General features: G+C 45.1%; 1 protein-coding gene across 2 annotated transcripts in view; it reads left to right on the plus strand.

Moving 5' to 3' along the window:
- The window catches only part of EEIG1 (estrogen-induced osteoclastogenesis regulator 1), a 32,398-nt gene that overhangs the window by 4,497 nt on the left and 5,796 nt on the right, over positions 1-22,105 (plus strand). Inside the window, exons 2-5 of one of the 2 annotated variants that reach the window (XM_009485544.2) lie at positions 15,217-15,337; positions 15,659-15,688; positions 19,359-19,475; positions 19,973-20,019. In XM_009485544.2, the coding sequence (XP_009483819.1) occupies positions 15,217-15,337; positions 15,659-15,688; positions 19,359-19,475; positions 19,973-20,019 (315 nt within the window). Of the gene's footprint in view, positions 1-15,216; positions 15,338-15,658; positions 15,689-16,969; positions 16,999-19,358; positions 19,476-19,972; positions 20,020-22,105 lie in introns of those variants that run through there. The other variant, XM_075716525.1, reaches the window with a different exon arrangement.

Genomic DNA, 22,105 nt, shown 5'->3' on the forward strand with positions numbered 1-22,105 from the left:
TATGTCTTAGTGGTATATGCAACTTTTTCATTTCTGTAGGACATAAATAAAGGGGAGAAACATTGCCCTGCTAACATGCGGCTGGTGATTCAGAAACCTTTGTGAAGGGACATGCAAGTCGTACCCCCTCGGAAATGCAGCTGTGTCTCAGTGGTGAGAGTTGGCAGTCAACTAATTCACTCTCTTCACATAAATAGTTGCTGTGCCTGATGTTACAGGATCCTTCAGGCTCACCATGTTCATACTGGAAAAATGTTAACTGTTCAGTTAATCAGAGACTAAAGGACTGATTCAGCCCAGTTGAGATCTGAATCTTTACCACTGTCTGCCTTAAAACAAAGGTTAGGTAACTAAATAGTATCTTCTAGAGTCAGCATCCCCAAGAGGGGAAGAAAACTAGCTGTGGTGAAAGGAGAGGATCACTGGCTGAGTTCTGCCTCTTGATTTGAGCGGGATTGCCAGGGTGTAGTAGAGCAAGGAACTTGGTTGTGGCTCTGAACTATTCTCCCAGTTTCATATTTTAGGATGACATGCACTCTGCTAGACCACGTGGTTGATAATGTATTTTAAAATAAGTGCTTTTGTTGCAAATATGTCTGAAGATGTAGACCTTCCCTATGTATAAATACATTCCTAATATACAGATCGAGAGAGTGAGGTTTTAATGCTCCAGAGGAGCTTTACATGCTAACATCCTTCTTTCCTGACTGCAGCCTCAGGAGTGGGCTGGGGGTGTTAGTGGAGGAGGCATTTGAATACAGCCTCTAGAAATTATTTGGAATAAAATATAACCTAGTTCAAGATAATATTAAGGCATAGTACCTGCACTGCTTGCATTCTGAAAGAAGTATAGAGAAAGTAGACAGCAAAGATGAGAAAAAAGGGGTTTCATTCCAGCAGTGTAGCTAAATGTAGGAGAAAGTCATGAGAGCAGAAGCAGTGGGTGAGGTTTAACCTCTGGCAAGTTGAGGGTGTTGGAAAAAAGTGCAGAAGTGATACAGCACTGCAAGGTCCCCGGCACAAACCGTCTTAAGCCACACTTTGAATTTGCAGAGCATTTCTTCCACCTTTTCTGGACTCTGACTGCTACACCTGCAGGGTCCGACTGCAGAGGCTTTGGGGTGGGTTGATTAGCTTTGTGCCAGACTTGCCTCTTCCTGTCACCGGTCACCGCGCTGGAGCCTGTCACAAGACGGGCAGAATTACGTTAAAACGTAATCACGGGGGCTGTATCCTGTTGAATAAAGAACAGTCTCTGTTCATGCTCTGACTCCTGTTCCGCCTGCTGTTGCTCAGGCAGGGGCTGCTTTGTTGACTAGAAGCTGTAATCTAAAGCTCTGTAACTGATACGCTGTGTGTACAGCATCAGTAAATATGTTCAGATACAGACAGCTTTCAAACTTCCCCCTCATCACTAACTCTGAACTGGCATTGCTTTGACAGCTCTTAGCAACAGCCTTATCTGTGTGACTTAAGCAGCCCTTGGCTCAAAAAATTACCCATTGGAAATTAATGTTCTAGTTTGAGACTGCGACCCTGTGGCCTGCTTAATTTACAGGGTGGCAATGCTATCAGCTCCGGCCGAGGACAAGGGGAGGTAGGAGAGGGTGCCTCCACCCCCCCCCTTTAAGACACGTATTTATTTCTGAAATACAGGGGAAAACCTAAATGGCTTCCAGTCTGTTTATTCTTTGTGCTCTTGAGCTGCCATCAGTGTTGATTCTAGCTTTGTAGTTGTATTTCGGAGGAATTCACGCATGCCTTCAGGAGCCTGTGGTCTCACGACGCGGTGGTTGGTATTTTAATAGGCCATGAGCTGCCAATGGCGAGTTGTTCTGGTACCAGTTTCTAGATAAATGAGGTAGGTACAGATTTATTTCTTATTATTATTTTATTGCAGGAAGTTACATCTGGTAGTGTTTCAGGAAAGAACCCAGCATCTGCCTTGGATCAGAAATCTCCCTCACTTCAGGGCAAGTCTGCATGCTTGCAGGCCTGACGGAGTGGGATGGTGAGCTCTGGTGGCACCCACCTGCGCTTGGCTCTGTAAGGTCTCATCCGTGCAAGGACAGACGGATGTGGCTCTGTACGTGGCTTCCCTTTTTCAAACAGGATATGTTCTGCATCCTCTGTGGGCTGCTGGCTCTGCGCTGGGCTTGCAGCCTGTCCTGAAATGGGTCAGGAATTATTTTGTAGCTGTGGCTTGTTGTATAATAGAACAGAAGCCTTTAGGAGTGCCCTGCACCTGCTTGTTTCTTCTGTAATGGCCTGTGACCTCGTATCAGTAACCCATGCTGTAAAGCTGATTATTTCAGGTGTTATTTCAGGTGGCTGGATGTGTTACCCCACCCCAGTACCAGCTGTTTACCCTGCAGGATGAGAGGCTTTTTTTTTTTTCTTGCAGCTTATTCGTATTATGCATTTGTGCACATGCTGGGAGGCACGATACACATTGCTATCGTAACTCCGTAACTTGGCGTCATGATCTCTCTGGTACCATACAGTGAGACTCGGCATCTCATTTAAGTGCCTGGGTTTGAAAGGCACTTCCCATTAGACAAACAGTTGTGCCTGTGTTTGCTGGATGAACAGCCTTCTTGTTTGGTGTATTTTTAATCTGATGAGCAAGAAAGGGAATTGTTCGGCAGGATTTGAAATTGCTGATCTCCATAGGTGTCATTTTCACGTGCTTCTTGTGAGTCTCCCATGTAGCTCAATTGATAAGGCTGAGATGAGGAAAAGACCGAGGAAATTGGACTGGGTTATGGGGATGAGGAAGAAAAGGAAGAGGAAGCACATGGAGACTAGAGGATTGGGAGGAGGCAAGTGTGGAAGGGACAGGATGTTCTAGATAAGCAATAGCATATACAGTCTGTATAACGGATGCTTTCCCTGTGGATAGAAAGTAGCTGAGCTGGCAAAAAAGAGCAGGATTATGCCTTTCCTTTGGCTGAATTTATCATACTTCATTGGTGAGAGGAGGCCTTGAAGGAGGTCCCATGTTGTAGTAGGAGATGGGACTGAAGCTAAAAATACCTTTACAGCTGTGTGCTGTATTTTAAATAAGAAATGAACACTGTCTGTTCAGCCTGAAAGCGCTGAGAGTGCTTACATGGGAGGAAGGAAGAGAGTATATGGATGTACTGTCCTGGAAGGGCTAGAAAGCTGCAGCACTAATTAGTGCTGCAGCTTTCGAGATTTACAGAGGCCATCGCTGCTGCATGTGGTTTGTAACTAGCCTGAAATGTGCTCTCTGAAATAAACAGCTAAGGCTAGAAAACTTTCTTTTGGGATTGTAGCTTCCTAGAGCTGCATGTTTGCCTAAAGGGTGCAAGTCCCTTCTGTTGCCATTCAGTGTACCAAATGTAGAAAATTAAATTTAAGGTCTTGTTCAGTGCCTTAAAGAAATTACCAAGCTTTATGTTCCAGTCTGGCTTTGCCAATAGAAAAGCAGATCAAGGAACCCATAATAGGAAACCCTGTGAAAGGGATGTGGCCTCAGGGTGTCAGTTTGGAGTAGTCGCATACCTCCATTTTTGCTTCCAGAGTAAAACTTTGTATGAAATGACTGCGGCAAGATGTTTCACTGATGGATATCGGGTTAATGATCAACAGAGACTCCCTCAGCCAGCTGCCACATGAAAGACTGGTCAGCACATGCCTACCTGTGCTCCTGTGCTGCAGCTGGAGTTTTCATTCCTCCTGAAATGCAAGTGGTGAGTGTAAGAGTACAAAATGGGGAGGCCAGAGTGAACCCTGCTGAAGTTTTCCAATTGCCTTGTTCTCTGTCCAGTCACTTCTGTTTCCAGTCCTTAAGGGATGATATTACTCATCAAAATAAAAATGCAGATGGCAAGGAGAGGGGGAAGGAAAGGCTTGTCTGGGAAAACTCAGGCTTAGAGAATTTTTTTTTCCCCCCGGCCTTGTATCAGACTCTTTCAGGCTTTATCCATGCTTCAAACAGCAAAGGTGAAGTTGGGTGTGGTATCATGGTTTTCAGTGGATTTTTGTTCACATGTGGGTAGGTTGGGGAGAGGGGTGCCAGCTTGGCTGTGTTTTCATCGTGTTTTTTCTGTTTCTCTTGCTAGTTCCTGTTCTTCCCATCATCACCTAGGCTGTGCCTGCGTGTCACAGAATATGAGGGAGGAATTTAGGATATTTATAATTTGGCAATCTTTCCAGATCTCTTAATGCTCCATTGCCCTGGAACGGAACAATAGTTTTAGCATTCACTCTTTGACGTAGACTTGCTGTACCAGGTCAGCCCTAGCTAGTGCAGTGTCCTGTTTCCAGACTAAGCAATAAGAGCTGTTCAAGAGGCAGTCTGCTTGCCTCTGTTACAGATTAAATATGCAGTAACCCCTCTGTAGGAAAGCTCTTTTCCTGGCTTCTGTCAGCAGCCTGTGATGTTTTATCTCATAGTTTGGTAACACCAGGCAATTGAATCTGCATAAATGCTGAATTCCTTTCAAGAGCAGTGCTGCTCATCTTCTGCCTTCAGTAGCCTGCAGTGCTCCTTGCCACAAGGGAAATTCTGTGTTGTGGAGGAGTGTATTTCCTATAACTGTTTCTTACATTTGCTGCCTTTCTACTTTGAGTACCCTTTTTCTGCTGTACTGGGAGTAGCTGATCATATGTTGGGCCACTGTTCTTTTTAAGGTCCGTTTCTGATGTAGGTTTATATCCGTGGCTTTTCCTGCTTTCTGTGCAAGTATGTCTGTTCTTTCAAAACAAATCTGCGTGTTGTCTTCCCTCCAGAAGTGATGCATACACATCTTCAATGTCATTTGCTCTCAGTAGGGGAGAATCAAGGGAACGTGTCTGAATACAGTTGGTAGTGACAGCCACAGAGGAGGTAAAAACTCTCTGATTCTCAGAAACCTGTTCCTGGCAGCTGAGCAGTGGGAGCCTATGCTAACATCTTCCAAGGACTTAACCAGCACCAACTGCTGTAACAAAATGCAGAGCTCTCCTATATTCTGCTTTTAACCAAGATGTGATTTATGAAATTACCTTTCTCTGAGTAGGACAAGTTGCATCATGAGATACTGGTCTTTCTTAGAGAATTGCGTTTTGTCTGGAGCTGCGGCTCCAGAGGAGCAAAAGCAGCTCTAACTGCTCTGCCTCAGACCCCTTTCTCTCCCCTCCTCTTGCTGGCTCTGGCACCACGGCATAACACCAGGTCTGACACACTCTGGATTTGGGGCAAAAGGGAAGGGAGAGACAGGCAGCGTCTAGAAATGCCAGCCTGTCACCACCAGTATGGTGATGAGTCAGGGGGCAGCAGGCTTTACTCAGCAGCCTTTTTTAATTTGCAAACCTCTTCTGCTGAGTAGCCTTTTTGCTGATAGACCCTAACAGCAATAGATATTGATGGAGGGAATGGCGGTTCAGTGAGAACATGTTTGTACCTTGTCCTTAAAACCAGTGACCTGGTTTGTACTGCTGAACGGTGCCTTTATAAAGGAACCATCATAAAACACTTGTATCCATCATGGAATGAAAAAGCTGCTGTTAACATATAAAGGGCTTTCTCCTAGACTATTGTATTGGTTTTGACTAAATGTATACAGTATAGAAGTGACTCATAGGGGAACATGTCTGAGCACGGTAGGGTGTTACTACTTGGGTAACTAAACCTACTTTTAGCACCGGGGTTGACTTCAGGCGGCTTATTTACTGAAGGGCTCTTTAGCATACTTGAGCCAAATTGCAGTGATGTTACATCACACAGTATTAATGAAATTATTCCAGAAATGAACTTGGCCCCATGTGCAGGTTAATTTGCACTATAAAGACTTCCCTGGTACAGCTATATTGGCAAACTCTCCTGGTTGAAATAGGGCTGATATTGGCAAAAAAAGGCCACTTAACTATTCTGGCATCAGTATGTCTTCATGTGCTGTGAGTCTGCCTGAGAAGCAGAAAGGTTTGTCTCAGTGTACATCACTTGAGTTGGGGATGTTGTTCCTCATCTTGTGTCAATTCCCTTCAGGGTTTTCATTTTCCAGATTTACTATCCCAGCAAAGCCCTGGAATATTGAGTTGACCCATGTCTTGATTTTTTTCTTATCTTGGGGGACATGTGTGGATATTTTTGTTTGGAAAGGTAGCTTTCTTTTTTCTTTATAAGAGCATCTTGTTTGCAAACACAGCTTTCTTGCATCGCAGAGTTGTAGCCATCTCTTGTACCCAGTGTGGTAGGGATATTATCAGAGATCTCTGTGCTGGAGTTTACATTGCTGTCTTTCTTCACTAGGAGTTTAAATTTAGTCAGCAAAAGGCAAATCTGGAATCTCTCAGAATGACAGCTAACACTTAGGGGATGAAGAAAGTTTACAAATATATCAGCAACGGATAATCAGTGAATCTTCATTTTACATCTACAGTCTGCCAGAAGTGAAAAGGCTTTCCAGGCTACAGTGTGATACAGAAACATGTATTGCCTCTGAAATCTGGTGGGTTAATCTACCTTAATCTTATAAGCATCTGTACAGAACAAACCTTAGAGTTTTTCTGAAGCATTTGGGACCTTCTGAAGCTTTAGTTCCTCCATCTGATAGAACCACAGGGGAGATTTGAATTGTGGTTTGTCCAAAGGGCGAACAGGCCCTGGAAGAGTCAGGATTTCCCCCCCCCCCCCCCCCTTAACTTTGGTGGTTTTTACTGTGCAATCGACTTGGTAATGAGCCTGAACACCCCCTCCCTCTGCCCTCCATCCCCCGGTCACATGGAGGTCTCTCAGCTTGGGTTTGCTCATCCCCTGTAACTCCAGCTGACTTGGCTGGAGGTGTAGGTAAGAGTTCAGGAGCCCTTTTAGTTAAGTTGTTCCCATGCCTCTTTTACACATAGAGCACATTTGCTTGTTCAGTGGTCATAGTTGTGGAAAATCAGATCTGAAAGGTGTTTATGCCCAGAGTTAGACAAGTTCTTCAGAGTGTGCTGGGTGTGAACTGCAAGGTAGCCCAGTCGTCTGCAGCACAGAGCAACCACGGGAGCAAGAGGAACAACACATCTGAGACAGACTGGAGGAGGCAGCACCAACATACAGCAACCTGCTTGTAGTAGCTGGGTGGCTGACCTGGGCAGACCCAAGGGAAAGCTGCAGTGCAGACCTGTTCTTGCTGCTTCTGTAACTGAAGTCCTTGTGAATTTGCTTGTGAAAGGAAAGCACTGGTGGTGGGCTTGGCAGCCTGGCATGCGGTTCGTTCTTGGCTAATCTAGCTCCAACGTAGTCTATCAGAACAATAGAAGTAGGAGTCGGTGTGGTGACTCAGTGCATGATCAGAGTTCAAAAAAAGCAAATGCGTCTTTCAGTGTTCAATACACATGTTATTACAGACTTGTGTTTCAGTAACTGAGTCATCTGTCCAGTTATTCTTTTCTTTACACTTAAGAGTTTGGTGGTTCTCTGCTTGTGATGTTTTTTGCTCCTGGCACACATCCCTGGCCTCTGACCAAAAAGAGCTTGTGCTCTGTAGATGTGGCAAGAAGTCCTTGGATATGTGCTACTTCGGGTTGGTCTGTCTTCAGCACAGTGTGTAACAGTAGATGTACTGCACAGCACTTACTGTTACAGTCCCTTCTTGTCCTTGTTTTCGTGATGTCTGGCTTTTCTTCTCTGCTTCGAGATGACAGAATGTAAATTATAAATACCTCAAAGCAGGCTGGCTCTGCTGGACATGTACTGTCTGTAAAGTGCCATGTACACATCCTTTGTTGCTCTGCAGCTGAGTCTGTTAGAATTATTTCCCTTGCCTTCTCCCTGCTCCACCCTTACTTACCCTTCCAAAACTCATCTGACTTGTTCTATAGCTTAAGTTTTAAAGGGTCATTATTCTGTGACTTTCTTTCTCCATTTGGCACAATTTTTACTTTGTTATGCAACTTCTGCTGTAGCACTCAGTCGCCAGCTGCATGCTATTTTTTAATAATTTCCATTGCTTCTCATAGTATTTTTAACATAGTTCATGTTAGGAGGAGCTTAAAGGTTTTAAGATTTAGATACAAGGAATGGTCGGAAATACTTTTTTCTAAAACAACCCGCAGTGCTAGGTTTTAGAAGCCCTGGATGTACTGGAGAGTGTGACTACCCAGTGCAGTGATCTGAAGTACATGAGATGGACTGCACTGGAAAGCTCTTGGCTATGGGACATTCGGCATGAGGTGCAGGATTTCATGTCTATCACTTACAAAAGACACATGTCTGGATGCACGTGACTGGAGTCCAGTAACTGAATTACTGCCTTTCAGAGAAGTTGTTAACACACAACTAGGAATGCTGATGCTGGAGGGTTTTCTACTGGTGATTGACTGCCACCCCCATTCTCCAGTAGGTATTATCACTCCCTGCCTTGTACTGGTGGACCTTTATCAAGATTGATCACTGCCTTGGAGGGAACTGTAATATGCAGTTCAAAAGCTGTGCTCCTACGGAAATAGGCTTCTTCTGGAAATAAGGTTAAAGCCATAAAAAGTCAATCACTCGCCTGCTAGATACCAACTTATTCTTAAGGAGGATTTCCAAGTCATTCTTTGTATCCTGTTTTTATTTCATGCTCGCCTCATTGTTTTTGCTCCAGTTCTTTCCTTGACTGCCTTTCACATAGTTGGTGCTGTTGTCATCGTCCCTTGTCCCCCAGTGAAACAGTCTTGACTCTTCCTTACCTTCGTTTGTCAGCTGTGGCTGAAGTTTCTTCCATTAGCTTTTTTCTTCCGTGTATACTTGCTGTTAATCCTTTTTCCTGTATTTGTCTCTTCTCCAGTCAAATAGGGATTACGCAGGCTGTGCTGTTAACTGCGTAAGTGGAATCTAGTTTCCTGAGCTGACTTTCCCCTTACTTCTCCTTCCCCCTTCGCTCTTCCCCCACCTCCCCAGGTGCCAGGGAACAGCAGGAGTGGATGGAGGTCCATCTCCTGCTGTGAGGCAGAGCTCAGCAAGCATGGTGAAGCCCTCCAGAAGTGCTGGAGCTTGCCTTGTTCCCCTCAAAAAATGCTGGGTCATGTGAATGCTTCATTCTAAAAGCATTGGTGTTCAAATTTGGCATTTAGAGAGCCCATACGTATCTCCCCTCTGGTGTGAGTGAAGAACTAAATTGATAGGTATAAGCTAAGACCCAGAGGGGGATGTGGGTAGGTGTCCTTCTCCGCCATGGGTAACTGGAATGGGTTTGCTGGGAATTCAGAAGTGAATTTTGCAAGTAGGTGGTGGATGTGATCATCTTACTGCTAAACCCTTGTTTAAAACACTTGCAGTGAAACATCCAAATAAGACTTGTTTCAAATGACAAAGGCTTGCTTAGTTCTCTTAGTAACACAGTCTGCATCATCTGTCTCCGAGCCATTTTTCCATCATAACTGCTAATGTCTACTACACAACAACCAGCACTTGTCAGCTGGAGAATACGGGGTTGTTTGCAGTGGGGGAGACGTCCAGCTCTTTGGGTTGGCAGTTGTTCTGGTCAGTGATGTAAGCCCAGTCAAAACAGAGTAACTTTATTGTTGAGAGCTACTTGCAGCCCTTTCTGTTCTGCTCAGGGAAGGCAAAACCCCTCCGTGTAAATAACTTGCCATAAAGCAGTTGTATGCCTCCAGGTTAAACTGTCTTGGATTTCTAGGCATTGTGTATCCAGCTTTTTTTTTTTTTTTTTTTATGATCCTGTGTGGTGTTCCCCAAGGAATATGGTGTGTCATCTCTCATTCTTGGGATGCATTTCCACTGAGTTTCCCAGCACCAATTGCTGCATCGTGTTTGCTTCTGCTTTCTACCTGCGTTTGGCTTCCATGGGCTTGATAACAAGATAAAAAAGACAGCAGCCCTAAGCCTGTATCACTAATGTGATACATTCCCACGCTGCTGTTAGCTGTGCTGTCTGCTGATGGTGCATCTTGTTTGCTGTTGACTTTTCTCCTTTTCTTTGCCAGGCATCTGGATGGTAAAGCCTCAGAACTGCAGTTTTCTTTAATAATACATGTGCTGCAGTGAAGTGCCCTGTCCTAAGCTCATTATTTGGGGATACCTACAGGTTCTGGATCATAGATCTAAACCAGTTAATGGCTAAGTGAAGGCTTGCTTTCTGTTTTATTTATGTATGTTTACCCACCTTTGTATTTTCTATGCTTTATAGGCAGTGATTAGGCCCTCTGTTTGTAGCAGGACCTGCTGTGTCAGTAGGATAGTATAAATTTTGGCGTACTGTGAGCACAGTGGTGGGAATACTGGTTACAGACCTGGGCATCTTAGTTTTGAAACAGTTTTTTCAGGGACTTTTCCTTGCCCTTACCAAAGGTCTATCGTACAGTTTTGCACTAGATAACCTGGTTAAAATAGTAACTATCTTCTCTGGAGCATAACGCAAGATCGTTCCAGACTTTGCCAAGCTAAGGGAGTGTCAGTGATCCTGCTCTTATTCAGCCTTTGGAAGTGTTGGGGAATAGATGACACTGTCTTAATGGTAGGTCTCTGCAGCTGAAAGCAGAGCTGTGTAAAGATACGCTGTAGAAGATGCCCTTCAGATGCAATCTGCTGAAATAACTTGATTCCGCCCCCCCCCTTCCTCCGTCTGTGACTGAGGGGGCTGTACGTGCATTGCTGAGGTTGTTACGTTCCTCCCCAAAAGACCCACTACTGGAGTGTGTCGGGACCCCTTTGAGGGCTGCTTTTCAATCCGTCACACTTAAATGAATCTGAGCTGGTTCTTGGCTCCTTGGCCTCTGAAATGGTGTTATATTTCTTGTGCCTTATCAGGTTGAGATGCTGCTTCAGTGGTGTTGTGCTTCTGCGTGCAGTGGTGAACTAGCAAGGAGGATGCAGAGTACCGTCTGCTGCGAGCAGGCAGGAGGATTAGTTCTGCTTGAAGGGCCTGACACAGATCCGTATCTCCAAGAGGGGGACAGTGAGCATGTGGATTGGGCATCAGAAATAGGAAGGCTTGCCCTCCCTCTCTGTGTAGATGAGGAGGAAGAAATCTGAATAAGAAGCTCTTTGTGTGCGCTTATCTGTATACTGTCTCATTTAGCCTGAGGTTTTCCCACATCTGCTCCTGTGCATGAAACATCAGACTGAGGCATATTGCTCTACTGAAATGTTTGACATTAGAAAGGTATTTTTTGTTGTCATTGCCCTCCCAGTAAGCCTGTGGCCTTTTTATGGTATTTTGTACTTTTAACTGTCTTATATGTCACTACTGCCATAAAGTAAGAGTGAAACATCTGCTTTTCTAAATGTTCCAGCAAGGCAAAACTGTTTCAGCGGGTTGTGTGTTTGAAGCATGATACCCAGTTAGGCGCAACTCAGCTTTGAGTCTGTAAATAGAAGTTTTAATCTCTGTTCTGGTGTTTCATTAGCTAGGTTTTCATGTGGGACAGAGGCCCACGGTAGGCCAAGATAGCATGGGTCATATACGTGCCCTTTTCTAGAAGTGTTTGCTTTGGCTAACTTGCATTCATAATGAGCTTTGTGGCTTTCTGTAACAGTGCTACTCTGTCCGTGGCACTAAATTCACAGTTGGTAAACATCTCTTCTCTAAAATCTGTTCATCACACGTCCCTCCGCCTGTCTCTAGAACTGCGGTAAGGCTGTGCGTGAGATCTGAACCCAAAGCGGCCTTCGTGGCTTCACTGAGCAAGCTGCTACTTCTGTAAAAGTAGATAAACCGGTGGGTCGCTGCTGTGCATCGTTCCTGTTACTTGGATTCATGCCATGCTATGGTGAAACATCTTCTAATTGCTCTTTTTCTGGTAAATCTTCTCTCAGTGGGTAGGATGGTGGCTGGGGGATGCAGTAAACTGTCCTTTCTGGCTGGGCATGGGGCTGGAGGTAGATGAGCAGCTCCAGGGTCAGAAGACTCCGAGAAGCTCTTTCTGGAACTCCACTTCTCACAAAAGCTGCCGCAGGGTTGCATTGGTTTATTCTGAGGAGGTATATTTAGGTCTGGAAGAGTAATTACATAGCTTTGAATAAGTCTTGAGTCGGAAGAGGGCAAAGCTTAGCTTGGCAGGGATTCAACCTTCTGGGAGTCTTTTTGCAAAATGGTACAGACGGCTTTTTTAAAATAAAACTTCTGAAGACCCATTGAATTGGCACCTAGTACCAGGCATTGGTCTGATCTATTTCTGGCTCTTCGAATACAGAGTAAAACTTAAAATTAGACACTTCTGGTTTTAAGCTGTTAGTTTCTGCTTTGCTTTTAGATGCCTTGTGATTAGGATGGAAGGAAATGCCTCTCAGTGCAGCCCTCACCATGCTTCTTGTGTGTTTTTTGGTTTCTGTGTGATGGTTCCTAATTGTATATCAGAGAATATTTAGGGCTAAATACAAAACTGCTCCTCATCGGAGTCCACTTTTTTCCCTATTTTAGTGTTCTCTGATTACCAGCTTAACGGTAGCTTGATGGGAGGTGGATAGACAAAGCCCATCACTTCCCCACATGCCATCTTCTGGAAATGTGGAATTAATTTTTTAGAGTTTGACTTGAAACAATAGTGCTGTTGCTTGCTTGTCTGAAGATACAGACACAGCCCCCACCCTTAAAAGCCACTCTTTAAAGTAAAAAAGAAAGTTGAAAGTCATTGTTGAATGATTATGAAATTTGTGACTAGAAAGCAGCTCTGCATTTTATCTTGTAAACTTCTTTCCACCCTGTGCAGACTATTCCAAAGACATAAAAAGTCCCAAGCTACGCATGTACCTGCAGCTCGGCTTCGTGTTCACGGTGCTGTGGGTAACATAACCCCCCAATCCTTTTCCTAATCCTATGTGCTGTGTGGTATCTACAGCAGTTTGGAAAGCCAACATACATCCTTAATAAGAAGCAGAATGTCTGTTAGCATAGCTTATGCTAACAGCAAGTTAGCATGAAGGAGCTCTTTATTACTAATCAGTACTTTTTGCCACGTTTTGAAGTAATGAGCCTTCATTGGACTTAGCAGCATCCAGCAGGTGCTTAATCATAGCTGCACTGTAATACAAGCGAGAACTCATGAGTAAGGAAACTTGCATGCTAGAGCAGTTCTTGCTGATCCTACTGACGAAGCAGCTGTGGGGAGCCTGGCGCATGTGATGAGCGTTCGGGAGCTGGAGCTTAGTCACTGAAATACTCACTTGTGACAGGAGTTAGAGCTCTGAGCCATGTTTGTGAATGAGGTTTACAGCAATGTGCTGTTGTACCTGTCTGATCTGAAGATCGTTCACTTGTAGCTGCCTTCCAGGATTCAGCTTGAAGCTCTGATGTCGTTAGCAGAATTAGCATTAGCCTTGCTCTCTAGAAAATAGCAGTTCTTTTTTTAAAGACGACTAATGCTGCTAAAATATTCGGTGTTTTCTGCATCCCATGTACCTTCCTTGCGTTTCTGAAGCACATGTGTTTGCAAGCATTTTTCTATTCTGTTTAATTCCTTTTTTCATCTGTATCCGAGTTTTCCTTCCTTTAGGTCATTTGAGATACCTACTATTAAGTCAGGTTTAAGGCACCTCACATCTGAAATTTAACTTTCCTAATTTGGCTGGCTCGGTGAGTATTTTATTATAGGCAAAGCCTTTTTAATCCCTCTGGAAGTGTTTCTTCTCCTGTCTGAAGGAGCTGGAGTGAGTTGAGCGGAGCAATAAGAACCAGATCACATCTTGAATTAATCCCAGATTCAAAGGTATTTTCGGCACTTAGATGTCTCACTTTTCAGTGACTTCAGTAGATAGCCTTAGTTCTGTCTGGAAGGAGTTTAAGTTCACTTCCTTGAAGGAATTGCTGCCTTCTGTTTTCCCGCATTTTAAACAGGGATGATCAGCCCTTATCTGCATTACAGAGGATTACAGGTTTCAGTTATTTGTCAGCTCCTTTTCTGTTCTCTGCTGTTTGCCTTGGCCAGCATATGCAGGTCCCACAGAATAGCTCAGAGGACTAGAGGGGACCTCCTGGGTCAGGATCCAGTCCCTGGTATCTGTCCTGTTGGGCTCACCGCAACGTTGAAGAAAGGCTTGTTGGGCTGTGCAACAACTTCTGCCTCTTTCTTCCCAGGAGAGTTGAGGCAATACCAACACTGATCATTCTCCCCTTTGCCACCGATCTCTTTGGCTCACACTGTGCCCGGGTCAGATGGTGGGAAGCCTCCCTTTCCCTGCTAAAGCAAACACTTTATCAGGCGCCCTTGCCCCTTTGTCCTGTGCTAAGAGGAGAGATAAGAGCGAGATGCAAACTTGCTAGCTCATAGCTGTCAAAACTGCCTTCCCTTCCCTCGCTCCCCCTGACCTCATTACTTTGGGAACTTAATTGGCTGAGGGCCAAGCTCAGAGCCATAAACGGATCAGGTCCTGAAGAGGCTCGGCGGGGAACCAGAGCCCCGTGGAAGGACCCACACACCTCGTTTCCGGGCTCCTTTGAACCTGTCCCCTTTGAAGGGTGAAATTCAGCTTCCCCTGAGGGCTCTGCAGAAGCCAAAGCTATACCTGAAGTGATTCCTGTGCTCGGGCAGGCTTCTTCTCTTCCTCCTGCAGCTCACGCTGTGCTGGAGCCATGCACTTCTCCATTTACCCTGGAGATGAGAGTAGGCTGCTCAGAAGCTGTGCGAGGAAAACTGCCTCCTCCCTGGCTGAGACTGCTTTACAGTCTGAAACCCCCCGCATGATTTGAAGCACAGTGTTTGCTTGGTGTGGTCCTGTCTGTGTGCACCCAGCAGCATTTCCACGTGCATTTTTGTCCTCCTTTGAGCTGGCCATCCTCACCGGCTGAGTCCCAGGACAAGAAGCAGGATGGCTGCCTGGGAAGGACAAGCCTTCCAGGGCATATAGCACATTTGCTATACAGAGGCTGTACAAAACAGGCACATTGTAGGAAGATAAGTTTGTGAACCTTCAGCCCAGTTCGGTTACAGCAGTCGGACCTGTCCAGGCCGGACAGTGAATGAGCTAAACCGGCTAAGCAGGAAATGTCAGAGCCTGTGAGAGTTCTAAAGGCAAACTCTGTTGATGAGTTGTTTAGTCTTCACTGTAACCTAGGTGGATTTTACCTGTATTGACTAGTGAAAAGCTTGATGCTAACACAACACCTTTGTGTGGTGCAGTTTCAGGTGGTGTGGACCCAGCTGTGTTGTAGAGGATCTTTGCAGGCCAGGTTGCTAGTCATTAAAAAAGATACTTAATAGTCAGGATTGATATGGCTTTGTAACTTTATTGAAGACTGTTTTTGTTTTTGTGTTTGGTTTTTTTTTTTTGCATTCTCATAGAGAGGAAGTTCAGGAAAACTGTGTCCGCTGGAAAAAGAAGTTCACCTTTGTGTGTAAAATGAGTGCCAACCCAGCCACAGGACTCCTGGACCCCTGCATCTGCCGAGTATCTGTCCGTAAGGTGAGCATCTGGCTTCTCCTTCTGGCAGATAGTGCTACTAGTGGTGTTGGTTACTGGCTGCTTTTTTGGCAGCACGAAGAATTGCATGGACAGTGGTGGGAAGGAAAGATCGTTTGGGCCAGGATGTGATTCAAATGGAGCCTCTCTCTCCAGAAAGGGTGCTTAACAGAGGGTGGGAGCAACCAGGGTGGTGGTAACCCTTGAGAGACAGAGGTTTGTGAAACCCAGAGAGCAAATTCCAGGACTGAGTAATGACTTTCCCCCTGTTTCCCCAGCACATAAAGTAGCTGCTTTTCCTGTTTGTTTTGTCTCCCATTATAGGAGCTGAAGGGCGGAAAAACCTACTCAAAGGTAAGAGAGCAGAAAGGGCAAATGTGGGAGAGTGGTGATGGTCTTCTGTTAGTGCTTTACACCCATTAGAAGCGAGCGGCTGCTGCATGAAACAGTCTGGAGAGACGGTCATTAGTTCTTAGTTTAAGCCTGAGTTAAGTGATTTCCCGAAAAAATCGACTTGCTGGGACAGGGTCCAGATTGCACTGGATGTGGATTTGAGAAGGGGGTTGGGAAGATGATCTGCATGTCCTCAAACTTTGGGGAAGTTCTGAGTCAGATGTGAACTCTCTGGCTTCTGGCAATGTCTCACTAATAAAGAAACACAGACTCCAGTTCTGTTCTCCAGAACACAGCAGCCAGCTGTAGCTGGGGTAGGCACCTCGCTGCCTTGTGAGTGCAGGCAGAAACCTACAGCAGAAATCGCTACCTTCCAAAGCACAAGAGGCATTGAGGCAAAAACCAGACTGATTAGCAGGGATGTTTTGGTTTATGTCCCCCCCAAGTTTTCTTGCCTGTGCTATGGGAGGGACAATGGGCCACCCCCTTCTCCTCTTTGTGCTGCATCAAGAGACAATGTTGGCTTAGAAGTTGAGCTCGTGCAGAGCCTGAAACCATGTTTGTTTGAAAAATGAGTCACTGCTGCTAGTTTCTAATAAACAGATGTTCAGGTCACGCACGACCTTGTAAGAATTTCTTCTAATTGATATCCTTCCTGAGACCATGGAGGCAACTGGCTTTGAAGGGTGAGCTGCACTCATTCCTATGTACTGCTGTGCCACGTGATAAAGAGCAGCTTTGCTGCCCACACCGTTCCTTTTTTGTTGCTAATTAGGACATAGTATCTAGGCCCATCAGTTTCTCTTTCACTAAATTCACACTGGGGGGAGGTTATTCCTCCATTCTGCAGAGCTGCCTCCAGGGAGAGCAGCATAGCGGGAGGAAGAGACATGCCTCTGAGACAAAGTAAATGCATCAGCCTGTTTGTCCCGCCGTGTCCATCCTCAAGCTTCCCACAGTATTTGGAAATGCGGAATTAAAGGAAGCCTGAAGGCATGCTTCCATGGTGGAGTTAACCTGGGCTCTTATTCGGGACATATTCTAACCTACTTCCCTTTTACTCAGTCTCCAGTTGTGTTTAGTGACGTTTTGAAAGCAACCTAGTTGCTCCAGCCCAGAATTGGAGACCAAAGCTCAAGCACTTGTCATCTCTTGGGCTGGTATCTTGCTTGGTCACCCGTGAAGAAGACAGACACGTTCTCCTAGAATTCAACAGAAAACAACCCAAGCATTTTGGCAGCTCAGAGACGAGGGATGTCACACCAGACAGGGTGATTAAGCCTTGCAGTCTTGACCTATGGACAGGCTTGTTCCAGGCAGGTCCTTGTGGCAGAACTCACTCACTTGGGATTCCTAACGCCTCTAGCAGAAGTCTGTCATGTATGTTCATGCAGCTATTTTCCCATTCTAAACAATGAGTCCTCACTTTTTTAAACTATATTAATTCAGCTGAAAAATTCTCCAATTGTGGCAGCAGATGTAGAGGAAAATGCAACTTGTGAACGCCTTCTTTACTTGGTCCTCCTTCAGCAGGGACTGAGAGTGATGGAGCTGTTTGTGCTCAAGACAGAGTTTCCATTGACTTGCACACCTTTTGGTTTGACGTTAATGTCACTTCAGTGTCAGGGGTTATAGAGCGGAAGCCAACAGGAAGGACTGATAAAGCGGAAACTCTTTCCCCGAGCTGGAAGAAACACCATCAGCTGGCTGGAAAACTGAGGAAACTATTCTGAAAGGTTACATCTGAAAACATCCTTTTGTTAAGGATCCTTCCTCTATATACTGGGAGTCTGCTTCCTGAGAAGAGCTTCTGACCTCAGTGCACCGTATGGATTGCTAGAGGGTTCTCCCACACTGTCCTCTGATGTCGATCTTCTCCAAGAAGTTAGTGCTATGGTGGAGGAAGAGGGATCTGGGTCTGGGCCACTCCTGTGCCATGTTGTTCTGCTGGTGTGGTCGTGCCATGTCTCCTCTGTCCTCCAGTTTTGTCACAGTGATGGATTGCAGCTCCCTCTGTGGCTTTCTCCTGTCCTGTTTATCTCTGAGAGATAAAAATTCACTGGGTTGGCTTTTTTTTTCTTATCGGTGAATATTCAGCAAGCAGCGTAGCCCTTGGCTAGAAGAGGCAGAGGAACATCTACAGCAAGGGCTGGAGAAACACTTGCATTAAGGGAATTCTTAAGGAGGCAGAAAAGAGGGAGAAAAATTAGGTTATTTTTTCCCCTTCCTTTTTTTGCTGAAGAAAGGTTCCTGCTCTATCCCACGCTATTTTTTTTCCCCCTCCCCTTTGCCATCAGCTCTTGTTCCCCTTTAAGAATGGGATGGAGGAAGCAGCTATGCTAATCTTGCTGCTGTCTTCCCCTGAATCATATATCTTGTGCAGACTGTGGTTTAGACTTCTGATTTGGAACAGTGGGAGCCAGGGTTCATATGGCAGTGACTGTGGTTTGTGCTGTGACTCCCTATCAGCTTCCACAGTTGACAGAGTACCACATTTCCTTAGGATGGTGCTACTGTTTGGGGCTCCCTGTTTAGTTGTGTCATCTGGTTGTCAACACTAGGGCAGGAGAAATGTACTGCAACGTGCAAAATAGCAACTAGGTCTGAGCTGCTGCTTCTCCACCTTCTCTCTATGTTCTCATGGAAGCTGACCTGTATGTTGAAGTGATGCAGGCTTTCCATGCTTGGACGGTTTGGCCAAATATGGGGTACAGCATCTCTTCCTGATCAGATTACATGAGACACGACTGACTTCTATTGCTGAAGTTCTACATAAAAGAAGCTGTAACTTTTTCTTTGAAACACTTATTAATGCATGAGGAATATTAATACACAAGCAGAAAAACAAAAGTAGTCTTCATTGTGTTTGTCTTTACTCTAGAGGCATCAAGTACCCTCTTTGAATTTGCCTATGATCTTCAACTTTTTGTCACCTTCCCTATTTGCTTCCCCTTTGTTAGAGGAGGTTTAGAGAGGTCACAACTAAATCTCTCCAAATATTTCTCTTCCCTTCTGCCTGTCAAACATACCACTTGCTAGTTAAATCTTAGCAGTGTTGAGGAAACTTTGCTCCAGGAGTTCCCCAGCACAGCAGCTGCATCTGTGGGTGTGAGGCACATGCACTGCTGCATGGCTCTGGACTTCCAGCTTGCTGTGCTGAAAGTCTGTTTTGTTTTTCAGGACAGTGTCACTTTCCTCTGTAACAATATCCTTTCATCTCCTGGTTCACATGCTCCACTGCATTCTGGGATGGCCCAATACAAAGAGTGCCTTATTATGTTTGTGTATGTGATTCTGTTTTTTCCACATCGTTGACCTAGTGCCTTCCATGTCCTTGGTTATGCAATGACTGTGGGCTGGTTAACGCTGTCCTGGCCAGCACCACTACTGTACATACTTCCTCCACGTGGGGCTGGCTTCCTGAGTGTCCACCTGGCTTGGGTTTAGGAATGTGACCCTGTCCATCCTTGAGAGTAGGGGCTCTTCACAGCCACAACTGTGTGTGTACCGGCTCCTGTTTCTGCCCTTGCTCGCAGATGCGCTCTCTTCCTTTGGTCTGTGTGACACCACGTATCCCTTTGAGTGATTTTTTGTTCTCTCCCCTTCCCTTATGTTGTTTTCTTGGCTACAGCTGGGCTTTGCTGATCTAAATCTGGCAGAATTTGCAGGCTCTGGATCCACTGTCCGTTGCTGCTTGCTGGAAGGATATGATACTAAGAACACCCGACAAGACAACTCCATCCTAAAGGTACGGCAGCTGGTGCTGCTAGAGTGGAAATGCTACTATTTAATTCGGAAAGATTGCAGCCAGAGTGCAGTGCCTGAGAGAAGGTTCTGTTGTGTATGGAGACAGGATTTTGCTTTTACGCTGCTAGTCTGACTTGGGAAGTTTCTCATTATCAGAGTTGCCCTTTGATATCTTGGCATCCATTTGGCCAACCGGTGACCCTCGATGGCATTCTTTGTCATCAAAGAAAGCACGGACAGGAGCGGGGAAAAAAGTTCTAAGTGCATTGTCAGGGTGGCCAGGCTGGTGTCCTGCCAAGCCACTGCAACTTGGAGTTACTGATGCCAGTGATTTGGGGCAGAGAGGGAAATACCTTGCTAAATCCCTGAAGCTGATTTGCTTTGGAGAGGAGCTAGGTCTTGCTAATCTTTACACCTAGCCCTTGACCTTCTGGCTGTTGTGAAGTGAGGAGCTCACTGCAGCGTGGCTAACGATGTGCCTTGTCCCCCCCTCTCCAGGTCACGATCGGAATGTCCTTGCTCTCGGGGGACCCCTGCTTCAAAACGTGAGTTTCTGGGTGCTCGCCCCATTCTGGGCAGACCAGGACACCTGGTTCTTTTGCCTTTCTCTCCTGAAGACTAAAATTGATGGGGAGCGGGAAAAGATGCCATTGATATTGGGAAATATGGGGGAGAGCTTGAAAATGATGGTCTGGATTGTTGAATCAGCCAGAATAGCTAAGCCAGCCAGTGCTGTTGATTGGTTTGTCCTCTGCTCTGGTTTTCCCAGCTTGGTTATTGGTTTTGCCAGTATTTTCCCTGCTAGTGTCAGTTAAGTTTTGGAAACTAATGTACGTTGATAACAAACTTCATGTTTTGCATGAAGGACAGAACTTCTCATAGCTCTGGGGTTGGTTTTGCTGACCTCCAAGAAGGGAAAGGTCAATGAAGAAAACAGTCTTGGAAATGGACACACTTCAGCACATATCACACAGGATAAAGATCTTGAATTGAAACAGCAACAAAAATACTGCAAGGCTGAAACATTTTAGTTCTTCCTTTTCTTCTACAGGGACCCAATTTCTATTAATTACCAAAGAAATTGCAACCATGTACTTCTCATGCATCGTGATGAGAAAGAATAAGTATAGTTATGCTATGAAGCAGTTTTGTTGCTTAAAGAATTCTTGGGGGATCAACTAACAAATACACTGGCAACATATACCTTCATACTACAGTATAATGTTGCAAGACTCTGCAGTCCAAACCAGCCTGCCTTACTGTGCAGTAAGGTGTGTGACTATACAGGACTGCCGTGTGCTGATACTCAAGTATTTTGTGTTGACTCCCAACAGTATGAGAGAAGAAAGCTTTACCTTGAGGCCATCTTTTGCAGCAGTGGTATTCTGGGCTAAAAGGTCTAATTTTAGGACCTAGCTTAAAGTGTATAAATTAGTTTGCGTTCTTGTTATAAAATGCTGCATAATTTTTGGTTGGTTTATTTTGTGAATGGCTTTTCATAGCGCTGCAGCGTTTTCTAAGACTTTCAAACCCTAAATGCCATGTCATCTGATTCTGAAAAATTTCTGCTTCAGAAGGAAGTGTAATAAAGAAGTTTTGGACATCTTAAACCATAACTCTGTAACAGTAACAGATGTTTTAAACCTAGGGTACTAGGAAGTCTGGCAATAATATGTCTGACAAAAATACCTGTTGCTTCTTCACTGTGGAAGCAAGTCTCACTGTTAGAGTGCCTGAAAATTATACAGAATTGGATATATATATCCATTTAATAGAAGCAGGGTCAGTCTGAAAGTCAAACCTCCTAATTTTCTTAAGGGATTTCTGCAGTCATTCCCATTTTTTCCTTATATGTTGACGATGTGCAAATGTCTAAAAATGGAAGCTTTGCATGTAGAATAGTCTTTTATCAGTAGAGCTTTTGAGAAATGGCACTCATTAGGGGATTAGGCAGGAATTAAACTGTGCTGGGAAATCGCTTCGAAGCTCTGACTCTCTGCAGCACTCAGATGAACCTTCTCCTCCTGGGTGTCGTGCAGGAGGGGAGAGCAGGCTGAGCAGCCTGGGCTGACAGACCCATGGGCTGCTCTGACAGCTGCTGCAGGAATGGTTTGCTTGATTAAGGCTATAAAGACCTTATTAACCTGCAAAGCAAAGTCCCCAAAGTACCCAGGTGCATGTAAATCACTGATAATGTGATTAGGGAGTTGTTTGTGGGTTGTTTTTTTTTTTTTCTGGGGAAGGCATGCTGTGGGTTTCCTGAAACCTTTATGACTGTTTTGCTGCCCATATAAAACATTTGCAGCACTTTATTTTTCCTCCCAAAATACTGCAAAGGTCCTCTCATGTAGCACCTTCCCTCAGAGCTCCAAGTGAGACAAATAAAAGTTTTTCTTTCTCACTCCTCACTTAAAAAGCATAATATGATCCATTAGTTCCAGTTCAAACTTCAGGCTACAGGAAGGTTAGGGCTCCAGCAGGAATATTCATTTTGCCACGCTGCATATGCTGTGGCTTCCACCCAAAAACACTTCTGGAGGGAGGAAGGGGGCTCTAGGCACTCACCGCTCTGCTCTGCAGTCAGCATTTACAAAGCGATGTTAGGAGCACGCGGAACAACCAGAAGAATAA

Source organism: Pelecanus crispus, chromosome 9 (genome assembly GCF_030463565.1).
Source record: "Pelecanus crispus isolate bPelCri1 chromosome 9, bPelCri1.pri, whole genome shotgun sequence".
NCBI classification, from domain to species: Eukaryota; Metazoa; Chordata; class Aves; order Pelecaniformes; family Pelecanidae; genus Pelecanus; species Pelecanus crispus.